The 18260-nt window shown below is 37.1% G+C and overlaps 4 protein-coding genes across 5 annotated transcripts; 3 read left to right on the forward strand and 1 right to left on the reverse strand.

Moving 5' to 3' along the window:
* Window positions 1–1290: 1290 nt before the first annotated feature.
* Window positions 1291–3998, forward strand: LOC130740889 (subtilisin-like protease SBT1.7). Its single transcript, XM_057593605.1, has one exon. The coding sequence runs from the start codon at window positions 1520–1522 to the stop codon at window positions 3824–3826; it is 2307 nt and encodes a 768-aa protein (XP_057449588.1). The 5' UTR covers window positions 1291–1519; the 3' UTR covers window positions 3827–3998.
* Window positions 3999–6674: 2676 nt separating this feature from the next.
* On the forward strand, window positions 6675–9605 carry LOC130740887 (subtilisin-like protease SBT1.7). The gene has a single exon (XM_057593603.1). The coding sequence runs from the start codon at window positions 6691–6693 to the stop codon at window positions 9028–9030; it is 2340 nt and encodes a 779-aa protein (XP_057449586.1). The 5' UTR covers window positions 6675–6690; the 3' UTR covers window positions 9031–9605.
* A 691-nt stretch (window positions 9606–10296) lies between these two features.
* On the forward strand, window positions 10297–16879 carry LOC130740890 (uncharacterized). The gene is made up of 7 exons (XM_057593606.1): window positions 10297–10751; window positions 11639–12538; window positions 12764–12849; window positions 13483–13623; window positions 14039–14737; window positions 15055–15521; window positions 16124–16879. Exons 1-5 carry the CDS (start codon window positions 10440–10442, stop codon window positions 14184–14186), a joined length of 1587 nt encoding a protein of 528 aa, XP_057449589.1. The 5' UTR covers window positions 10297–10439; the 3' UTR covers window positions 14187–14737; window positions 15055–15521; window positions 16124–16879.
* On the reverse strand, window positions 14907–18196 carry LOC130740892 (protein CONSERVED IN THE GREEN LINEAGE AND DIATOMS 27, chloroplastic). Of its 2 annotated transcripts, XM_057593608.1 has the most exons (7): window positions 17403–18195; window positions 16898–17050; window positions 16662–16739; window positions 16232–16327; window positions 15610–15645; window positions 15296–15477; window positions 14907–15205 (listed from the first exon to the last, which is right to left on the reverse strand). In XM_057593608.1, the coding sequence occupies exons 1-7, from the start codon at window positions 17631–17633 to the stop codon at window positions 15043–15045; spliced, it is 939 nt and encodes a 312-aa protein (XP_057449591.1). In that variant the 5' UTR covers window positions 17634–18195; the 3' UTR covers window positions 14907–15042. The 2 variants fall into 2 exon arrangements, with proteins under 2 accessions (XP_057449591.1, XP_057449592.1); XM_057593609.1 differs by lacking the exon at window positions 16662–16739 and having other exon boundaries at window positions 17403–18196.
* Between the last annotated feature and the right edge of the window lie 64 nt (window positions 18197–18260).

Consider the following 18260-nt stretch of genomic DNA (forward strand, 5'->3'; position numbering starts at 1 on the left):
CTTTTAATTTGAATCAATTTTTATGTTTTATTTATTGTTATTATATTATTTCTCTCATTTTAAATGTGACAGTAAAATAATTGTGTTCTTAAATCCTATGAACTAAATTCTTTTTCTATATTTCAAATGTGAGATAAAAATAATTGCGTTGATAAACCTCTTTTTTATGAGTTGATACCAATTTCTATAAGTATTTTTTTGAAATTTTTTTTTGTAACATTTTAAACATTTTCTAATCCAATTTCTCAATTTTTTATATTTATTTCACTCAACCCGCGAGCCAGCCCGCGAGCTCGTAGCGAGCCGGGTTGGGTTCATATTTTCTTGACTCGTTAAGACCCCGGGTTAACACAACCCAACCCGTTTTCAACCAAACCCATACAGGCTTACCCATATGGGCCGGGCTGGCCCGTATTGACAGCTCTTTCAGCTACCTACTTTATATATATATATATATATATATATATATAATTGACTTGACAAATACATTAATAACAATATTAATTAGTTACTAATAAGTCTCTGAATGACAGTTCAAGTAGTAAGAGGTAGGAGGCATGTAGGTTGGGTGGGAGAGATCTAGAGATCAATTCATGGAGGGTGCATTTTATCTTTCCGATATGTCAAAAAATTAGTTACTAATAAAGTTTTATATTAATCATTATATAAAGATTGTTAAAAAAATTCAGTTTCTCATATTTAATAATAATTATAATTATAATTATTAATGACATCTTAAGAAAACAATTTTAAATGATATAATAATAATAATTAATAAGTAGAAGTAAAATTGACTTGGTCCTTCACATTAATAACAATATTAGTTAAATATTATTGAATTTATAATATTATTCATTATATTAAATAGAAATTGTAAAACTTTTGATGAATTTCTCATTATTCATGACTACTTGTGAAAATAAATTAAAAATAATAATGATAATAATAAGGAATAGTATAATTGACTTGACCTTCACATTATTAACAATATTAATTAGCTACTAATAACTTTTTTATATTAATTATTTTAATAATTTCTAATTGTACAACTTTTCCATTTCTCACGTTCAAAAAAAAAAAACTTTTCCATTTCTCATTATGAATGACATCTTGAGAAAATAAAAATAAGTAAAAGAAAAATTGACTTGACCTTCATATTAATTGGTTATTAATGATTTTTTTATTATTCATTATATTAATTATTAATTTCTAATTAATAATTATAAACATTTTCAAATTTTCATATTTATCCTAACTTGAGAAAATATTTGAAATAATAATAATAATAATTAAAATTGACTTTAATTAGTTATTAATAACTTTCTACATTTAAAGCTAACATTGATTACTCCTTTATTTCAAAGTTTTTCCCTTTCTTTCCCACAATTCCTAGTTGGCACAACAATTAATTCCTTAAACACATTTACTAATTACGAACTTTGCATTAACAATGATCTCTTTATAAATCCAAGTTATATATTGCATTTCTCTCACAGTCTCACTACAGTCTATTACTATCATGGAAACATTTAAGAAATCTCTCGCTATGATCTCTCTATCTTTTCTGTTTCTGGTTCTTTGTGATATGTCTTTGGCGAGAACCGTGAAGACCACATCAAATCATAACCAGAAGAGTACTTACATAGTACATGCTGTCAAATCCCAAATGCCAGAAAGCTTTGATCACCACTCGGCTTGGTTCGAATCGACTTTAAAGTCAGTTTCTGACTCAGCAGAAATGATCTACACCTATGACAAAGCTATTCATGGATTCTCAACAAGGTTAACACCAGAGGAAGCCCGTTTGCTGCAAAGTAGAAACGAGATTTTAAAGGTGCTGCCAGATGAAATCTATAAGCTCCATACAACTCGAACACCATTCTTCCTCGGGCTCAATAAAATCGCTGCAAGCACATTCACCAAATCCAACACAGGACGTAGTGAAGTCATCATCGGAGTCATAGACACAGGTGTTTGGCCTGAGAGCAAGAGCTTCGACGACACCGGGTACGGACCCATCCCCAGCACCTGGAAAGGAAAATGCGAGGTTGGTGCAAATTTCACAACTGCCAACTGCAACAAGAAACTAATCGGTGCTAGGTTCTATAATAGTCGCACCAGGTTCTATAATAGTGGCTTGGTGGGCCCAAATGATAATTCTATAGTTTCTCTCTCTCCGCGTGACGATGAAGGTCACGGTACCCACACTGCCAGCACTATTGCAGGCTCTCTAGTGCAAAATGCGAGCCTCTTCGGTTACGCAGCAGGAACGGCGCGTGGGATGGCCCCACACGCTAGAATTTCCGTCTACAAGGTCTGCTGGATGGATGGTTGTGCTATTTCTGACGTATTGGCTGCGATAGACCAAGCCATCGTTGACAATGTGAATGTTCTTTCCTTGTCGCTCGGAGGTGAAACGTCTGATTACTACAAAGATAACCTTGCGATTGGAGCGTTTTCGGCAATGGAGCATGGGATTGTTGTGTCTTGCTCTGCTGGGAACTATGGTCCTCTACCCTCTTCTGTCACTAATGTGGCACCTTGGATTATCACCGTGGGAGCTGGCACAATTGATCGAGATTTCCCTGCATACGTTAGCCTAGGAAATGGAAAAAACTATTCTGGTGTGTCCCTTTACAGTGGAAACAAATTGCCTGATAAACCTGTTTTGTCACTCATCTACGGGAAGAGTGCGGGCATAGGTGAGAATTGTCAGCCAGGAAGCTTGCCGGCGCAAAAAGTCAAGGGAAAGATCGTGGTGTGTGATCGCGGAGCCGACGATAGGGTGTGGAAAGCAGAGGCGGTGAAATCCGCTGGCGGTTTGGGCATGGTGTTGGTCAACGACGCGGCTGAGGCGGGGGATCTGAGGGCGGATCCATTTGTTTTGCCAGGACTTATGGTGGACGCAAAAGCAGGCGAAGCCATCAAGCAATACTTAATTTCTGATCCAAAACCGACATCAACGATTGTGTTTGAGGGGACAAAGGTCGAGATCGAGCCTTCTCCTGTTGTTGCAAAGTTCAGCTCCAGGGGCCCAAATTATATCACCAAAAAACTATTGAAGCCTGATTTGATCGCGCCAGGTGTCAACATCTTAGCTGCATTTACCAGGAACGCGGGTCCGAGTCCTCTGGATTCAGATGAAAGGCGCGTGGATTTCAACATCCTCTCGGGGACGTCCATGTCATGCCCTCACGTGAGTGGTATTGCAGCTTTGATTAAGTCAGCTCATCCAGACTGGAGTCCGGCTGCGATTCGGTCTGCGTTGATGACAACAGCTTATTCGACTTACAAGAATGGTAAGCCATTGCTGGACATTGCAACTGGAAAACCAGGAACGCCGTTTGATTTTGGCGCAGGACATGTAGACCCTGTCCCTGCACTTAATCCAGGGCTTATTTATGATTTGACGGTAGATGATTATCTGAATTTTCTCTGTTCGATAGACTACACACCTGAAATGATTGAACTCATCGCGAAAAGAAAATACGTGTGTGACAGAAAGACACACTACTTTAATTACCCTTCATTTGCAGTGATTTTTTATGCTGGTGAGAATAGTACGCAGGTTAAGCAAATGCGAACTCTCACCAATGTGGGTGCTGCGGGAACATACAAGGTATCTGTTCAGACAGATATCCCAGGCGTCAAGATCACAGTTGAACCGGAAGTGTTGAGTTTCACAGTAAATGAGAAAAAATCATATAGTGTTACATTCACTGCATCAGGTGTGAAGCAGCAGAAAACTCCAGGTTTTGGACGTTTGGAATGGTCTAATGGAAAAAACATTGTTCGAAGTCCTATCTTATTTAGTTGGGAACCGTGACTGAAAGCTCCATGAAGCTTGACGACCAAAGCCACTTCACTAATTGAAGGAAGAGTGTCTTGGTTGGCTAATGTTATGGTTATAGCTAGAGTAATATATTTGAATATGTATTATAACAAAAGATCCTGTACTATATTGTTGGAGGTTAGTGAAATGGATTTTTTTTGCTTTATTACAACGTTGTACTCCTATAATATATGATAATTGCTTTCCTTTTAATTAATCAACTTATTGGATATGATAAGTTTGATACTGTTGCTATTGAATTGTTGAAAGCCTTTAGATAGCTAGTTAGCTCGCAGAGGAGTAGTTCCATTTTGAGCAGTGGAAATAAAATGAAAGTACTAAGGGTCTAGTTTTTTTTTTTTATTTTTAAACAAGGATTTGTTTAATACTTCAATGGTAATGTTGTTTAGATTTTTGTTATGTATTTTTCTCTCACTAGTATCATATTAATAACAACTATTTTTCCTGAACAATTAGGCTCTTTTAGCTGAATAATAGCTCTTTATATATATATATATATATATATATATATATATATATATATATATATATAATGAAATAGCCACTTGTCTGGTCCTTCTGTGTTGTTTTCCATGACTGTCCTCTTCAATTTTTATTATTTGTCCTTTTCTATAAGGTAAATTGTTAGAACAGCAATACGAATACAGATCAGAGTAGAGAGAAACATACAAAAGCTTTGTTCACGCAGTTCGGCCAAATTGCCTACCTCTGTGACTATAAGCAGCCATAGTTTCGTTTATTGATTCGCTTCTGAATAAATCACTCAGCAATTTCAATTTCTCTCAATTGCACTAGTGCCTCTTGTGTTTTAGAGTTACATTGTTATCCTATTTATAGTGAATTCTAATGATTTCTATTTTACAATAAAATCCTAATAAATTCTATAGCAATCCTTTAAAACATTTTACAATCCTCATTAAATCAAATCCTAATAAACTAAAGATTTTAGCCCAAAATATAATGAGGTAAATCTCAACATCAAATATATCAAATAAGTTTCAACTCCCTTGTTTGTTTGATAAACGTGTGGAGCACTTCAAATCTGTTATTAAAGCCTGTGGAATGTGGTAATTTTCTTCTTTGGGTCCCTCTCTATGATGGTGGATCTTTTTTAAGGAAGATGGCGTTTGATGTAAATGTCATATATATATATATATATATATATATATATATTTCTACTGCATCAGATCCCCTTTAATTTGTACTATAGAGGGGGAATGACAGGAAAATATATACTTTGCACTTGCTTTTTATTGACTGTTGCTTCTTTCATTCCATTTTAACTGATATGTCTCGAGGACAATAGATCGTATTTGCTTGATTGCTTCAATAATCATAGATTTCTCTTGCAGAGATCTTTAAACTAATTTGTGTCATGAATTTTTAATACCATTGCTTTACCTAGAGAGATTTAACCCAAGTTTTTCCTATGGTAAGATAGACAAACCCTTTCTGGGTTAATTACATTTGGAAATTAAAACTCCTTTATTTTTATTTTTGTGTGCTACGACTCCTTTATTTTATCTTAATCTTAAGTCTAAGATTGATTCGATAAAAAAATCAAATGATAATTATTTTCTTTTCCTAATAAGTTGACTGTTATTGTGGAACATAAAGCCATGACCTCTACTATATATATATGTGTCCTCCTGAGTCCTGAGATTGAAGCAGTCATGCGTGATTGCAGATCCTTATCTTTAAGTTTCCTTGCTATTGTTTGGTCATAGAAGGGAAGAAAATGGTGTGACGCATACTTTAGCCTCCAATGCTATTATTAGTTTTTGTTCAAACATGTGGTGGGGTGATTCTCCTCGTTGTATTAATCATGCTCTCTAGACTCTTCTCATATTGATAATATAATGAACTTAGTTAAAAAAAGTTGATTTAGTTAAGTCTTTGTGACCATATTCAAAATCATTATAGGTTACATTTTCTCAAACTTTTCTCCAAAATAAGCAACTCTTCAATATCGATAAAACATTAATTTTCTAAATCAATCTTAGCTTTATGATAAGTTCAAATTCAAATTTAATTTCTTTCGAAAACAAAGTTCAAATTTAATTTGATCATATCATCAAGAATTAAATTAAGTCAATGATAATATTAAATAGTAATATCATTTAATGAATGTACTTAAATAATATTTTAAATTTTAGTAATTACTAATTACTAATTAATGTTAATAATAATACAAATTATTCGTAACATTGGTTTTTTTTTTATACATCGAAAAACTCGTAACATTGGTTCTAAATGTTAAAAAAGTATTATTAATTGATGTTTTGTTTTGTAAGAATTAGCCCTTTATAAAACTAAGCTCTCTATTGCATGTTTCTCACAATCTCACTAATGATCATGGAGATGTTTACGAAATCTTCGGCTGTGACCACTTTCTCTAATGACCACATACATTATTCATTTAATAAATCTAAAAAGTTGATTTTTACTTATAATTGTGACCGGAGGGTGTACATTTCTAGAAATGTCATTTGACTTCTTATGTTTCTGAATCAATCTTAGCTTTATGATAAGTTCAAATTCAAATTTAATTTCTTTCGAAAACAAAGTTCAAATTTAATTTGATCATATCATCAAGAATTAAATTAAGCCAATGATAATATTAAATAGTAATATCATTTAATGAATGTACTTAAATAATATTTTAAATTTTAGTAATTACTAATTAATGTTAATAATAATACAAATTATTCGTAACATTGATTTTTTTTTATACATCGAAAAACTCATAACATTGGTTCTAAATGTTAAAAAAGTATTATTAATTGATGTTTTGTTTTGTAACAATTAGTCCTTTATAAAACTAAGCTCTCTATTGCATGTTTCTCACAATCTCACTAATGATAATGGAGATGTTTACGAAATCTTCGGCTGTGACCACTTTCTCAATTTTGTTTGTTCTTCTCTGCGATGCATCTCTGGCCACAAATGCGAAGACTACGCAAAACCAAAAGAGTAGTTACATAGTCCATGTTGCCAAATCCCAAATGCCAGAAAGCTTCAACCACCCTTTAGCGTGGTTCGAATCAACTCTGAAGTCAGTATCTGATTCAGCTGAATTAATCTACACCTATGACAAAGCGATCCATGGATTCTCAACAAGGTTAACACCCGAGGAAGCTCATTTGCTGCAGAGTCGAAACGGGATTCTAAAGGTGCTGCCAGATAAAATCTACAAGCTCCAGACAACTCGAACCCCACAATTTCTTGGGCTCGATAAAATTCCTGCAAGCACATTCACTCAATCCAATAGAGGAGGTAGCAACGTTGTCATCGGAGTCATCGACACTGGTGTTTGGCCTGAGAGCAAGAGCTTCAACGACACCGGATATGGACCCATTCCTAGCACCTGGAAAGGGAAATGCGAGGTAGGTGCAAATTTCACAACCGCCAACTGCAACAAAAAATTGATTGGAGCTAGGTCCTATAAAGATGGCCTTGAGGCCTTGGTGGGCCCACTCGATGACTCCATAGTTTCTCACTCACCGCGTGACGATGTTGGTCACGGCACCCACACTGCAAGCACAGCTGCTGGCTCTGCGGTGAAAAACGCGAGTCTCTTCAATTACGCCTCCGGAACGGCACGTGGAATGGCTCCACACGCTAGAGTCGCCGTCTACAAGGTTTGTTGGACTATAAATTGTGCCGCTTCTGACATACTGGGTGCCATCGACCAAGCCATCGCCGACAACGTGAATGTTCTTTCCATATCGCTCACTGGTTTAGTGCTGGATTATGACGACGACCACATCTCCATCGGCGCGTTTTCAGCAATGGAGCATGGGATTGTTGTGTCTTGCGCCGGCGGAAATTATGGTCCCTTACCCGCTTCTCTCTACAATCAGGCACCTTGGATTATCACTGTGGGAGCTGGCACAATCGATCGGGACTTCCCAGCGTACGTTAGTCTTGGAAACGGACAAAAGTATCGCGGGGTGTCCCTTTATAGTGGCAAAAAATTACCTGATAAACTTGTACCGTTCATATACGCAGGGAATGCGAGCAGAGGTGGAGTAACACCAAACCAATCTGAGTTTTCTGGGTTTTGTGTGGAAGGAAGCTTATCGCCGCAAAATGTCAAGGGAAAGATTGTCTTGTGTGATAGCGGAAACGGTCGTGGGGAGGAGAAAGCAGAGGCAGTGAAATCCGCCGGCGGTTTGGGCATGGTGTTGGCCAACCGCGTGATTGAAGGGGAGGATACGACGGGGAGGGCATATGATTTTCCAGCAAATTTGGTCGGTGCAAAAGCTGGTGAAGCTATCAAGCGGTACTTGTTTTCTAATCCAAAACCGATAGCAACAATTTTGTTTGGGGGAACAAAAGTTGCAATCGAGCCATCGCCTGTCGTTGCGGTATTTAGCTCTAGGGGCCCAAATACTATCAGTCCGGATTTATTGAAGCCTGATTTAATTGCACCAGGTGTCAACATCTTAGCAACATATACCAGGAACGCAGGTCCCACTGATCTGGATTCAGATAAAAGGCGTGTTGATTTTAATATCATCTCAGGCACGTCCATGTCATGCCCTCACGTGAGTGGTATCGCAGCTCTGATCAAGTCGGTTCATCCAAGCTGGAGCCCAGCTGCCATTCGATCTGCAATGATGACAACATCGTATTCGACTTACAAGAACGGTAAGTTATTGTTGGACGGTGCAACTGGAAAACCAGCGACGCCGTTTGATTTTGGCGCAGGACATGTGAACCCCGTCCCTGCACTTAATCCTGGGCTTATTTATGATTTGACGGTAGATGATTATTTGAACTATCTTTGTTCATTAAATTACACATCAAAAAGGATTGAAGTCCTGGCAAAGAGAAAATTCAAGTGCAATGGAAAGAAACACTACTTTAATTACCCTTCATTTGCTGTGATTTTTGAAGCTCGTAAAGATGTTGTACAAGTTAAGCAAATGCGAACTCTTACAAATGTGGGTGCCACGGGAACATACAAGGTATTAGTTAAGATAGATATCCTAGGCGTCAAGGTCAGGGTTCAGCCAGAAGTGTTAAGTTTTGGAGTAAATGAGAAAAAATCCTATGCGATTACATTCACAGCGTTAGATGTCAAGCCGCGGAAAACTCATGGTTTTGGACGTTTAGAATGGTCTAATGGAAAGAACATTGTTGGAAGTCCTATCGCTTTTAGTTGGGTGTGACTGAAAGTTTCATGAAGCTACCCAAATCCTCTTCACTAACTGAAGGAAGAGTACTGTGTTTGTTGGCTAATATTGTGTATATTATTAATTACACACCATATAACCAAAAAATGGATCTGTCCACAATCCATGTTTTCAAAAAATATGATTTTATGAATTTTTTGTCGTAAAGTTAGAATGTCATTAAAAAACACAAAGCCAAAATGTCCGAACGAATATAAGATTGTAAACAAACAGAAACATCAATGGACCAAACAGAGTTTGGATGAGAAGTAGAAAACTTAACAAAGGAATGAACTACTCCCTCCGATCCTATTTATAAGCATGAAAGAGAAGAAAAATCTTGGTCCTTTTTATAAGAACCAAATGAAAGTTTGAGCTATATTAATGATTTTTTTCCAATGATGCCCTTATTAATTCTAACTTGTAAAATGTGTCTCATTAATTATTCTCTCTCTTTTTCACTTTCCAACACTAATAATAAAGGGTAATTTTGGAAGTTTATTTTGATTCAAGACATATTTAATGCATTTTATCTAGTTTAACTACATTTCTTAAACTATGTGAATTTTTTTTTTGTTGCTTATAAATAGGACCGGAGGGAGTACCAAATTAGCTTCTTTATAGACACGGGAAAAAGAAAAACAGGTAAAGTATGAGGTAAGACTCTTGATCTCACAAGCACAAGAGACAAATAAGAGTTATGTTTCACCTTCCCATTTATTGCCATTATCATTGATTGATAGTCAGATTCAACCACCAATTAAGTTCAAGCTAAGCGAATACCATACGAGTAGTCTATATGACTTAGATAAGAAACGTCTCGTCCTAGTTAGACCGATTAGTCAGTTGATGACCCACTTAACTACAAATAAGCAAGGCTGCCCAATGGCAACCTCACACTTGAAAGACCATCTACAAGGACAAGGCTTTCAATAGACTTGCAAAGTTAATGACAGTGACACAAGCCTTTAAATACTGGTGTAATCGTCAATTTACTGTTTACACAATGTTTTGCTCAATATGCAAAACTCTAAGTTCTTTTTAGATTTAAAGATTATCTCTTTACTCTCTCACTGATTTGAATGCCGAAGTTTCTTCTACAAGTACCAATCAAGGTCACGCATGCACCACCATTGGAGACGAGGGAACTAAGCAGTCTTAGTTGCGAAAGAACACCTTTCATCTACTTTTAATTTATATCTTATTTTCCTATTATATCTTATCATTTATTATATCTTTCATTTTTCTTTAGGTGTGTCTTTATCCTAGTAAAAAGGATAAACTTGTGTAATATTTCTTTCCAACACTATTGAATTTGTCACTGCAGCGACGTTCTTTAGATTGCTTCACTCACAGGTATCCTTTCACAGTTTCACTCCGCTCTGGTGCCGAACACAGTCATCGGAATGAATCATCGGAGGTCATTATCTTTGATATCAATCATACCAAACAACGCCATTTCAACGCGCTATCTCGTCGTATTTCCGCGCCGGAGTTACGGCGGAGGACATGGCTTCAGCACCGCCTCTGAATCAGCTTGGACCGAATTTCCCATGGAGAACGCGTATGAGCTCTTAGGAGTGTCGGAAACCAGCTCATTTGCTGAGATCAAAGCGTCGTTTCGCAAATTGGCCAAAGAAACTCACCCGGACCTCGCTGAGTCAAGGAACGATTCCGCTGAGTCTCGACGATTTGTGCAAATCCTCGCCGCCTATGAGGTCGGTGCTTAATCATATCTCAGAGTCCGAGGTGTATGGCTAATTTTATTCACAAGAAAATTTCTTAGATAACTTGAATGAAAAACCAATCAACTATGTTTGGCTTACACTACAGACTCTGAAATTTTGTTTAGGGATACTTCCTTTACAATTGTGTTACTTCTGAGTATGATGAATCTGTATCCGAATTAATAATTGAATGGCTGAGAAATTGAGAAATAACTTGCTTATAATAACCTTGAATAGCCTATTTTGTTCCTCCCATGGGATAATGTGTTTAATTAGTTGTTAATCACAAAGAGATTGTCAAATTTGGAAAATGGGTTCGATTCGAAGAAGCTTCCCTGGATATTTTAATCAATTAGTTAAAAAGCAGTGTATTGTGGTATTTCCCTCCTGAAGGATTTTCTGTATCTGATACTTCAATCAGATGAAAAGACAGATATGAAGTTGCTTAATAGCTGCTGTTTGATCTATGATATAGTTTGTAATATTCACAAGTTTGACAGTAACATCATTCTCTTCATTTCCCCCCTGCCATTTAGATGTTCGTCTTACTGGATTTATTTTTTGGTACTGCTTGTATAGTTGTGTTGATGCTTAATGGGAACATGTTTGTTCAAGTTAGTAGTGGGACAAACCACTTCCGTTGTTCACTTTTGGATATGTTGCGCATTAGTCTTATACATATTTAGTAGCCATGGTATTTTCTGCTGATTTACTGGCTAGATTTATTCAATTAGCAAGATGATAACCAAATACTTATGATTTTGATGCTGGAAATCTTGTAGACCATGATATGGCATCTGTGTGGATAACTAGAATGAGGTTTTTCTTTGCCTTATAGGGAATATTGAATTAACTGCATAATCCATGATATATTGCAGATTCTTTCAGATTCTCAGAAGAGAGCCAACTATGACATGTATCTGATGTCTCAAAAAAAGCTTGTGCAAAGACATTCTAGGCAGGGTTCAAAATTACACATTTATGAATCACAGGCTACTGTGTTCCGGGAGATGGAAGTTGTTGATTGGTTAAAGTGGTACAGATCAGCTATAAAAGATATTTTGTCAGAGCAGAAGGTTGTGCTTGGAACAGGATATTTGGATGTACTTGAGAGAGATTTTTATTCAGCTATTCATGCAGCATACTATGGTCCTGAAATTGATTCTATGCCCATGGAGCTTCTTCCTGACTGTTTTGAGGCTGAGGAGAGGTCCTCTTATGAAACTCCTGAGGTTTTGCACTTAGTTTCAGGCCGTGATCTTTTTGGGATGGTTTGCCTAGTCAACAAGTTTCCAGAGATAACATCAATCAATAATGAAAAGTTAACTTCTTTTAGATCCTTCCATTCAAGCCTGTGTCAGTCTATAACGAATGTAAACATCCAGAGGAATGATGAAAGGCCAGATGATTTTGGAACTCATCAAGGTCACAGTTCTAAAGTTTCAAGTTATGTATCAGATGCATATAGAGATCTAGAATTGCATGTCTCTGGAAGAGTGGTTGCTACAGCATCCAGGGCCCTACCTGGCTGCAATTCTGGTGCGATGAAAAATGAAGAAGCTGAAGATCACATTCACGTGTTTCTTAATTCAGATGAAGATCCCAGACATACCAGTGGAGGCTTTTCGAAAAATTTCTTTGCAAATGATGCTGCTGGAAGCAGGATTCATTTGGGAAGTATATCTGGACTTGGGAGCAGTCCAGATGAAGGATGTTGTTATGCATACAATACCAGTGGTGAAAAGACCCATATGATTATGAAACATCGAACATTGATGGTATGTAAAGTTGCTTTCCCACAGTCTCAATGGTTTAATCCATGAAACTCGAAAAGAGGTTTTGCTTTTCCATAAGTACCCATTCTTTCCAAACTTTACATATGTTTTAAATATGAGAAGAAACATGATATTGGTTTTAGGATCTAGCTAACAATTTAGTATTATGTATCACTTGGTAAAGCTAGATGGTTGAAATTGCCATGTTATATATGATAAAATTTTCAGGTGAAGCATCTGCACTGGTATCACGTGGGTGAGGAAGTTTCAATTTGTGAGTGTAGATGCACTAGAGCACGTTTACCTCCAAGCAAGTAAAGCTCTGGCATCTCTCTCTATTCTCACTGATGTTTGAGCTAGCACACCAATCTCTTTGGTGTTCATTATTCATATGCCCTCATGCTCTCTGCTCTCTTATCACTATTTAATTTGTTGGAGATAAGTTTGTGTTTTTTTGGTGAACATCATCATAATCTTTTCTACTCAACATATCCTGTGTTGATCTCTTTCTTTGTTAGAACATATTGCGGTCCTACTATGCATAAATAAGAATCCTATCATTCCATATTTGGGGCTTTGTTTTTAACCATTGATTTGGGTAATTAATGGTTTTATTGAACTTACAGCAATCTAGTCCTTGGCTTGACTTATTTGTCATTTTCAACTTTCGAATATGTGGAAAGTGGTGCTGGTATACCTTCTTAGGTAAAAGAACCACAAATTGCTGGAGTAATATTGTATATTTAATTATTTATTGTTTCAAACGGAACTCTTTTCTGTATATTCTGTAGTGCTTGTAAAAATAAACTTGCCGCTTTATTCTCAAGTTAATGTTAATTATTTTGTTACTGCAACTTCTTATTTGTGAAGATCATGGGCTGCTCTCTCATAATCTCATTACTGCTTGTAGTACTTTTTAATAATATTAGTCCCTCTTAATTACACAGATATTGGCTATTTGAGCCTCGTTGTGGCTTCCATGACATAGGGGGTTGGTATGTCGAAACATATGGCAAAGATAAGAATGGTCGTACAAGGCCATCACAAAGGTTCTGGGATGGCTTGGATTATAGTGAGCAAGCTGACAGGTAAATAATCTACTTAAGTGATATTTTGTCTTCTTTTAACTTTATAACTTAGACCGTCAAAAAAAAACTTCATAACTTAAATGGAACCCACTTATTTTTTTTTTCTCTTAAAAAAGTGCATGTTATCAAATGATATTACATAACAATATATAAATAACACTATGGATCTTGGGGGAACTTTTTACATTTTATCAGTATTTTGTTTGATTTTCTTTTATTGAAGTCTTTTCTTTCATGCAATTTTGGAATAGTTTGTCCTCTGCGGAACCAAATTTCTCATAGTTTTTAGCAACCGTCCGTTTCATCTTAAGACATTTCGAAGTGGTAGAAGCTTATCAATATTTTTTGAAATCATGTGGCCCAACCAAAGTACTCGTCTATGAAGTACTGACTGTATAGGTTTCACAATCTGCAGGAGACTTCATCCAGCTATGTATCTGTTTGCCCTTGCATATCGAACACTTGATCTTGAATATGCCAAAGCAAGCAAGAAAACATTTAGGAATGTTGTTGGGGCACATATGTTCAGAGTTCTTCACTGGTGCAGGAAACTGGCTAAATAGGTTTGTTCTGTGACATCGAGTTTATTGGGGGCTTATGAAACTCTCAACGAGTTTATTTTGTGACATCACTAACCCGAAATGGACAGAGCAACAGATTCTTTACTAATGACTCTTGGGAGGGAAGGGATGATCGGAAAGTACATAAAGGAAAACTCATTAGAAGCCTCTATTACTTTTATTTACTTGTTGGGAACAAATTCATCTTTTGATCTGCCTGATGATGTGATATGTTGGTCAACTACTGAATTCGCCTGATCAAAGGACTGGCTGCTGGGAACCAATACCATGTCTGAGCTGAGATGTACCAACATTGATTTTTTCCACAATGTTCTTTGGAGATAATTATCTCAGAATTGTTATGCAACCAGAATATTTATGGATATACATCCATGGATTTTGTGACTGTAACATACCACTGCAGATGACGCCTATCTGTTGTTGAATCAAAACCCTCTATTTTGGCCAGTAATATGGAAGCTAGTGTTTTCATTGCACAGGCAGATTGGTCAGAGTTTAAGACGTTCTGCAATTTACTTGGGTTCTATAACTTGGTAATATGGCATATTAAATATAATATTCTCCTGCTTGCATAGACTTGTGTCCCAATATGCATGTGAACTTGCATTGCATTTGTCTACTTGTGTCATTTGATGTGATTAAGATATTTCTCTGTGGCCTGTGCTGTCTTTAGTTATGATTTATGAATCTTTACTATCTATCTTGGACGTTGTTTGCTTTTGCTTTGATTGCATTGAATTGTTTTCTTAACTAACAGAATAAAGCTTTGGCCATAGAGTTGCCACAAATCATAAACTGCTTTTGCTAAATGTGATTATATATGTCTCCTTTTTTCCCTTTACTTGAGCAGGTCCTCCCATTTGCAGTACTGGCCTCCGGCTAATGCTCGATGTAGCCTATCCCTACAGTAGACGGGTCTTCCATCAGCAGCCTCAGCAGCAGCTGCTGCTAGATCATCATCAACTATCACATCTACAGGCAATTTAAGCAATTCCTCCTTTCTACAACATACATAAAAAAGTTGCAATGACATGGTGGTCAGTGGACATGCTCAGGAAGATAGTGCAGCATCTTTATATGTGTTTCCTTACCTTAGGTTGAACTTGTTGTTAACCTTGGGAGCTTGTGCGATTGATTTATTCTCTTCCGTGCTAAAAGTGGAATGAAAAAAATTCTCCACTGGTGTAGCAAAGATAAATAGCACAACTCCGGTAACGAGTAATGCTCCAGTCCCAACTAGAGTTTGCTTCAGCAGTTTAACAACTGGTTTAACCTGGAGACATGGAGTGTATGTGAATCATGCTGCAAGGAATCAAGGTTAACATATTTCCTCTTCTACCCTGCATCCAAAATTTTCTCCATAATGTGTTCATGCAATGCTGTTATATTTTACAATGTTCCGTACCTTGTAAGAGCCCAACAATCTATCACGAGCTAGGATCTGCAAAGAAAACCAATATTTCAGTTATAGTGCCTCAAATTAGCACATTCCAACTACACTTTATTCCATACTTCACTTACCGCTTGTTGCATAATCATGAAGTATTTCTTACAATTTGAGAGTCTAAGAATTTTGGCTAGGCCTAATTCTACCCCAAAAACTAGCTTAAATGTGAGGTTCTCTCTCCCTTTTATAAACACTTATTTGGTCGTATCTTTAGTCAATATGTGAGACTTCTCAACAGGAAGGTAATAAATTTTTCACATTTATGCTGTTACATCTGATCCGTCTCAGTTTAGCCGTCTCAGTTTAGCCTTAACCAATGACCTTGTCTTTTGCTAAAAGGTCCGGTAGTTGATTTTGTCAATGCATAGTGCCTAATTGCAGGGAATAAATCTTGGGAGCTTGAGCGGTTGATTTATTCTTTTCCTTTCATTAAGATATATTTTTCACTTTTATGTTGCCATACATTTTTCAGATTGCAGTGCATGAATCTAAATAGGGTTTTACAGAAGTGAAGTCTCTATAGGTACTTCTCTTTTCTCTCTCTTAGGATAAAGGAAGAGTGTGTAAAAAAGAGGCTAACCTCAGGTGGCTTGACCCACATCTGTCCATCATACCAACCACTTTCTTCATAAGGAATGACCGCAGATAGAAGTCTATCTCCAACATAACTCCACCCCTGCATTGCAATTCAATTATCCACAACAGTTAATTTAAGTATGAAGATGCTCAGCACCTAATCATCAGGTATAGTTAGCGTGAAAAAAGATTACATTCAGTTGAAAAACACATTATACTGCACTTTGGTAGCAGCTTAAACAGTATGCATGACTACGAATGGATATTCCCACTGAGTTAAGCATCTAAATTCTAATCTTTGTTCTACTATAAGGTTTCAAATTCATGCTGTATTACACCAGGACACATTTCTTTTGAATTCTCTGCATGACCCTACGAACCCCAGTAATGAAATTATAGTGGCATGAAAAAGCAAAAGGAGGATTAGAACGCACCAGATAAATCCTCAATACAATCAAAGACACAATGAAGAGTGTTCCTGTTCCAGCAGCTAGTATAAATCTTAGAGGCTCCTGCAAGGTTGTGAACATTAACGCAGACAGAAGGCAATCTTATGAGTCATTTTATAAATGTTGTTTGTGATAGTGTGCTTATGTATGCATCAAATGTTTCTGGTTCATTACTTGATTATATATCCCAGTAATTATGCACATATGCTTTTCTTCCTTACTCTCGAAGGGTTAAAGCTTGCAGCTGAAATTGGCGCTCCAAGAACTGTGAATATTGCCAACCAAAGACCTCCAAGTCGAAGGAAGAACGACCCAGGACCCAGTTCACCCCATGAATACAGCATTCCATCCTTCAGAGATGAGTACTCATTTACCTATATTATAGTGTCGGGGTTAGCATAAAATGAAAAATGAAACGCCTGGAACAATCCTGATAACTGATAATCCATCATTTTAATCCCTTGTCGTGAAGTGTTCCAGTTTATATGTGTGTGTGCAGGGATTGAGGGACATATATATAACACACTAGCTAGCATGGTGGTTTCTAATGGCTAGGTTCAGCCCTGAAATTCATACACTAAGTTATGTTTCGATTAAGGTGAAGCCAAAATCAAGGTGGACAGAAGCAAAAGTTAAAGGATTGCTTCTGTACACAAAGATTTTGGTGCAACGTGGTGTTCTACTATGTATCCAAACATCACTAATATTGCCACAAAGTAAACATACCGGTCTCTGCTCAAAAGGGACTTCAATTTCCATCCCAGGGTCCCAGCTACTCCCTGAAGATCCGCTTGTTTCTCCACCCATCTCATCTTTTATGGCCTTAACCTTGATGGAAACCCGATGAGGAAAACTTGAAGCTCTGGGATTATGGATGATGAGTGAGCCATGGCTGCTGCCTGGTCTAGCTTGCCTTGCATTTGGAATTAGAGAGCAGTAGAAGTTTAGTCTGATCATCACTTGATAAAGCTAGTTGTAAGCATATAACCAACGCCGTAGGGTTGTGTTGTTCTGGTTTCAAATCCCAGTTCAATTCTTGACTTGAGGAAGACAAGGAGAAGGAAGAAGGAGCTGATATTATTATGCTCACAGATTAATAACAGTGCTTTGCATTTTCTGGTGCCAGGGACCAAACATATTATTTACGTGGAGGAGGACAACTAGTAAATAACGTTTGTGCATTTACCAGATTTTCTTAGAAAGAGACCCTGCAACCCTGCCCTGCCTCTTCGTTATGTGGATTGTGGACAAGCTTCTGGTCCACGTGGACTTCTCATTCACCGTCCATGTGATGCGCTTGATGTCATTGGAACTCAGATTATCCGAACCAAATGAATTTCGTGCATTTTATATTTTTGTGGTCTGAGAAACACGAAGTGAACTGTTTTCTTGAGCAACGTGGCGGCTGTTTCCTTGCACGCAAATTGTACTATGTTTCTGTTGCCTGCACGCAGTGGGAACGAGCATGGCAAAGCAACAGCTACAGGAATTCCACTTTCAGTCGTGTGGCTCCTCCAAATTAAAGTAGGAGTTCAAAAAATAGTTCTAAAACAATTTATCTCAATGGATTAGTGGTCAAACCGT

The sequence above is a fragment of the Lotus japonicus genome, chromosome 2, assembly GCF_012489685.1.
Source record: "Lotus japonicus ecotype B-129 chromosome 2, LjGifu_v1.2".
Taxonomy (NCBI): Eukaryota; Viridiplantae; Streptophyta; class Magnoliopsida; order Fabales; family Fabaceae; genus Lotus; species Lotus japonicus.

What these genes read in the sequence shown, in the direction of transcription:
- LOC130740890 (XM_057593606.1), top strand. Translation starts at nt 10,440, where the DNA reads ATGAATCATCGGAGGTCATTATCTTTGATATCAATCATACCAAACAAC. An exon ending in AAATCCTCGCCGCCTATGAG is followed by an intron (nt 10,752 to 11,638) that starts GTCGGTGCTTAA and finishes GATATATTGCAG; the next exon opens with ATTCTTTCAGATTCTCAGAA. An exon ending in TATAGTGAGCAAGCTGACAG is followed by an intron (nt 13,624 to 14,038) that starts GTAAATAATCTA and finishes CACAATCTGCAG; the next exon opens with GAGACTTCATCCAGCTATGT.
- LOC130740889 (XM_057593605.1), top strand. Translation starts at nt 1,520, where the DNA reads ATGGAAACATTTAAGAAATCTCTCGCTATGATCTCTCTATCTTTTCTG.
- LOC130740887 (XM_057593603.1), top strand. Translation starts at nt 6,691, where the DNA reads ATGTTTCTCACAATCTCACTAATGATAATGGAGATGTTTACGAAATCT.
- LOC130740892 (XM_057593608.1), bottom strand. Translation starts at nt 17,633, where the DNA reads ATGATCAGACTAAACTTCTACTGCTCTCTAATTCCAAATGCAAGGCAA. An exon ending in TCCCTTTTGAGCAGAGACCG is followed by an intron (nt 17,051 to 17,402) that starts GTATGTTTACTT and finishes ACTATAATATAG; the next exon opens with GTAAATGAGTACTCATCTCT. An exon ending in AACAACAAGTTCAACCTAAG is followed by an intron (nt 15,206 to 15,295) that starts GTAAGGAAACAC and finishes TGTATGTTGTAG; the next exon opens with AAAGGAGGAATTGCTTAAAT.